At 38.7% G+C, this 3,348-nt stretch overlaps 1 protein-coding gene across 1 annotated transcript; it reads right to left on the reverse strand.

Annotated features, from left to right (window-relative positions):
- Nucleotides 1-634: 634 nt before the first annotated feature.
- On the reverse strand, nt 635-1,582 carry LOC136628839 (olfactory receptor 6E1-like). The gene has a single exon (XM_066604931.1). The coding sequence runs from the start codon at nt 1,580-1,582 to the stop codon at nt 635-637; it is 948 nt and encodes a 315-aa protein (XP_066461028.1).
- Nucleotides 1,583-3,348: the final 1,766 nt, after the last annotated feature.

Here is a 3,348-nt window from a genome sequence, read left to right on the forward strand (position 1 = left end):
AGGGCGCAGCACAAAAATGCCATTGTCCTAACATATCTCCTTGCAGTGTCTGAGTAAACATGCCAGGATAAAGGCATCTGACTGTTCTAATTGGCTGCAGCAATCAGGTGGTAGCCATTACTAAATAAAGACCAGGGGACTGCAGGGCTGCAGCAATGGATCATTAGGAGAGAAAACAGGAAAGTACTGCTGTTATCTTTAAACATATCCACGTGTCAATAAAAGTCATATTGCAACTAGACAACTCCTTTAAGTGGAATTCCTTTGTGATTGGTACATTAGGGAACTTCAAAAATACGGGCACAGGTAGGGCTGTGTTCACCTCTGCATTGAAGACTTACCTTGGAGGTTCCACTACAGATGCCATCATATTTGATGGGAAAATAGCATGGCATGTATACCAGAACTTGGTGATCCCAAGTACATGTCCATCAGGCACTGATGGTATCTGTAATATGATGGTTCCTGCAAAGTGTTGTGACCTACAATATGAATGGAAGCCACAAGCAGGGGCATAGTTATAGGGAGAGCAGAAGTAGCAGTTATACCTGGGCCCTGGAGTCTGAAGGTATCCAATGTCCCTTTGTCACAAAAGAAAACACTAGAGTTATATATGTCGCATGGTAACTATCTATCATTTTTGATTTAAGAAATAACTTTTCTTCTTTATTGTGCGTTTTAGAGCCTCTTTAAAAGTCTTGTTTCGAAAGCTATAGATGAATGGATTAAGAAGAGGAGTAAGTATACTGTTAAGTAATGCAACAATTTTGGTGGAATCTATTTTAGAGTTCTTGTTGGGATTTATGCACATGAAGATACAACTTCCATAGACTATGAACACTACTGTAAGATGTGATGCACAGGTTGAGAATGTTTTCTTTCGCCCAGCTACAGAGGTAATTTTTGTAATAGCAACCAAAATGCAACCATAGGAAACCATGGAGAAAAACAAGGATCCCAAGACTAAAGATGATGCCAGTATAAGGTCCAACATTCCAATAAGGTATGTCTCACCACATGCCAGCTTCAACAAAGGTGCAACGTCACAAAAGTAATGGTCAATAACATTTGAGCCACAAAATGGCAAACGGAAAGTGAGGACAGTTTGAACAATTGTGTCAAGAAAACCACCTATCCAAGCGCATAAAATCAACTTCAAGCACAGCATTGGTTTCATGATAGTTCCATATCGCAGAGGGTGACAAATAGCCATGTACCGATCAAAGGACATCATGGCCAGAAGCAAGAATTCTGTGGTGCCCAAGAGAAAGTAGATATACGATTGTGCAAGACATCCTTGGAAAGTTATAGTTTTACTTCCACTAATTAAATTGTAAACCACTTTAGGAATAATAGAAGAAGTGAAGCTAATATCTAACAGGGCTAGGTTACTAAGAAAGAAATACATAGGAGTGTGTAGCTGAGGATCAGTCAAGCTAACTATAATTATTGTTGCATTGCCCACTAGAGTAATTACATAGCAGACAGAAAGGACCACAAATAGCAGGATTTGTAACTGGTAGCTCAATGGTAACCCCAGTAGAATAAATTCTGTTACTGATGTTACATTTTTTCTGTCCATTATTATAGAAGATCCTATAGAAAGACAAAAGAGAATGACATTTTTGAACATGAGTAGTGAAAACATACATATTGTCATATCTTTTTTATGCATGCAAAGAAATAGGCCCCAGCTGGCAGCCAACATCTGCTATATCCATTATAAGTGCTTTATTATATTGGCTTATCTCCTCTGTTTTAAATGTATTGGAAATTATTTGTAAGTAAAACAAAGCTAATACTGTGGTTATATCTTACAGGGCAGCATGGTGGCTCAGGGGTTAACATTATTGCTTTGTAGCACTGATGTCCTGTGTTAAATCCTTCAAGGACAACACCAACATGGAGTTTTTATGTTCTACATATGTTAGCATGAGTTTTCTTCCATACTCCACAAACATATTGACAGGCTATTTGTCTTCTTATGAAATTAACTTAGTGCATGTAATAGAATTGTGACCTCCTTGCAGAAAATGAATGATAACAATCGCTATACAAAGCAGAAAAATTTGTTGCCATTGAAAAAATTGTACAATCTGTCCTAGGTATATATAATAGAAAAAGAGCAAGCTGCGTTAAGTATATCATCATCATTACACAGGAGAAGGCTACAACAACTCTAAATTATGATTATTATGAGCCACTAAGAACCAGATGGACCAGGCAAACCCATTTACTACAAACGAATGGCCGGCATACAGTATATTTACACACTGCTATAGGGGAAATGCTAGGCAAATACATGGTCAGCCACAACTTTCCGGATTGACATTTTCTGAAGTCAGAGTGGCTGCAGCAATCAGATTAGTGCTGGGCTGGATTAAATTGATAAAAGAGTTGCATTAATTAAACAATGTCTAATGAGATAATGAAATATTATTCTCAAGATATACTGTATTCTTCATGGTTGAACATGTCTGAACCACTAGCAGATCCAGATAAAACTGGAAATGTGTAATGAGATGGGCAAAAATATTCCATCCCAAATTTTATGATAGTACAAGCTGAAGATTATGTACAGATGGAGAAAATGATAACTTGACATTTAACAAAGTATAACTTAACAACGATGTACTACAATTATGTAAATCAAGTTAATATGATGCACCAGTCATGGTAACAATTGCTAGATCTGTAGCTGCGAAGCAGTAGCAAATACACTAAAACACATTATGTGATCTTTACACATCTCAGCTACATCTGGAGTGCTCAGTCACACGAGCGCCAATACGCCCGTGTTTCTGCATGATAAGATGGCTGCACCGCATGCGGACGACTCTCTGCATGACCGGCTCCATCCGGCAGGGGCAGAGAGTCGTCTGCATGGTTAAGTGGCTTGATAAAGGCCAACGATTGGCCGAAACATTGCCTGATACTTGCTTCATGGATTAATAAAATGTTTATCATTTTGATTAACTAGTTGCACCAGTTGATGCTGCCACACCTATATATATTTGACTTTACGGAGGTTGTTAGTTCACAACCAAACTGTGGCTGTTGCATGTGTCTAGACTGAACGTGGTTCCTCCTGATTGGGAGTCTATGTGCCATATCGTGGGTGCTGTGGGTTTCTTTATTCCTGGTACTGCCTCTACTGTTGGCTTTTGGATTGTTTCTGGCATCTGGCTCATCAGTTGTGTCAGACCTGGATTGCAGTGGTTTTATTTGTTTATTTAAGGCTATGGATGCTGGACCAGTACACAAAATGCACAAAAATATTGATTGGTCAACCCAGCCAAATCATTTTTGTATCATGTACTACACCTCAGCCCCTGTATGACACATTTA

The sequence above is a fragment of the Eleutherodactylus coqui genome, chromosome 5 (assembly GCF_035609145.1).
Source record: "Eleutherodactylus coqui strain aEleCoq1 chromosome 5, aEleCoq1.hap1, whole genome shotgun sequence".
NCBI lineage: Eukaryota > Metazoa > Chordata > Amphibia > Anura > Eleutherodactylidae > Eleutherodactylus > Eleutherodactylus coqui.

Bases quoted from the DNA above. Each gene is read 5' to 3' on its own strand.
- LOC136628839 (XM_066604931.1), bottom strand. From the start codon at position 1,582: ATGGACAGAAAAAATGTAACATCAGTAACAGAATTTATTCTACTGGGG.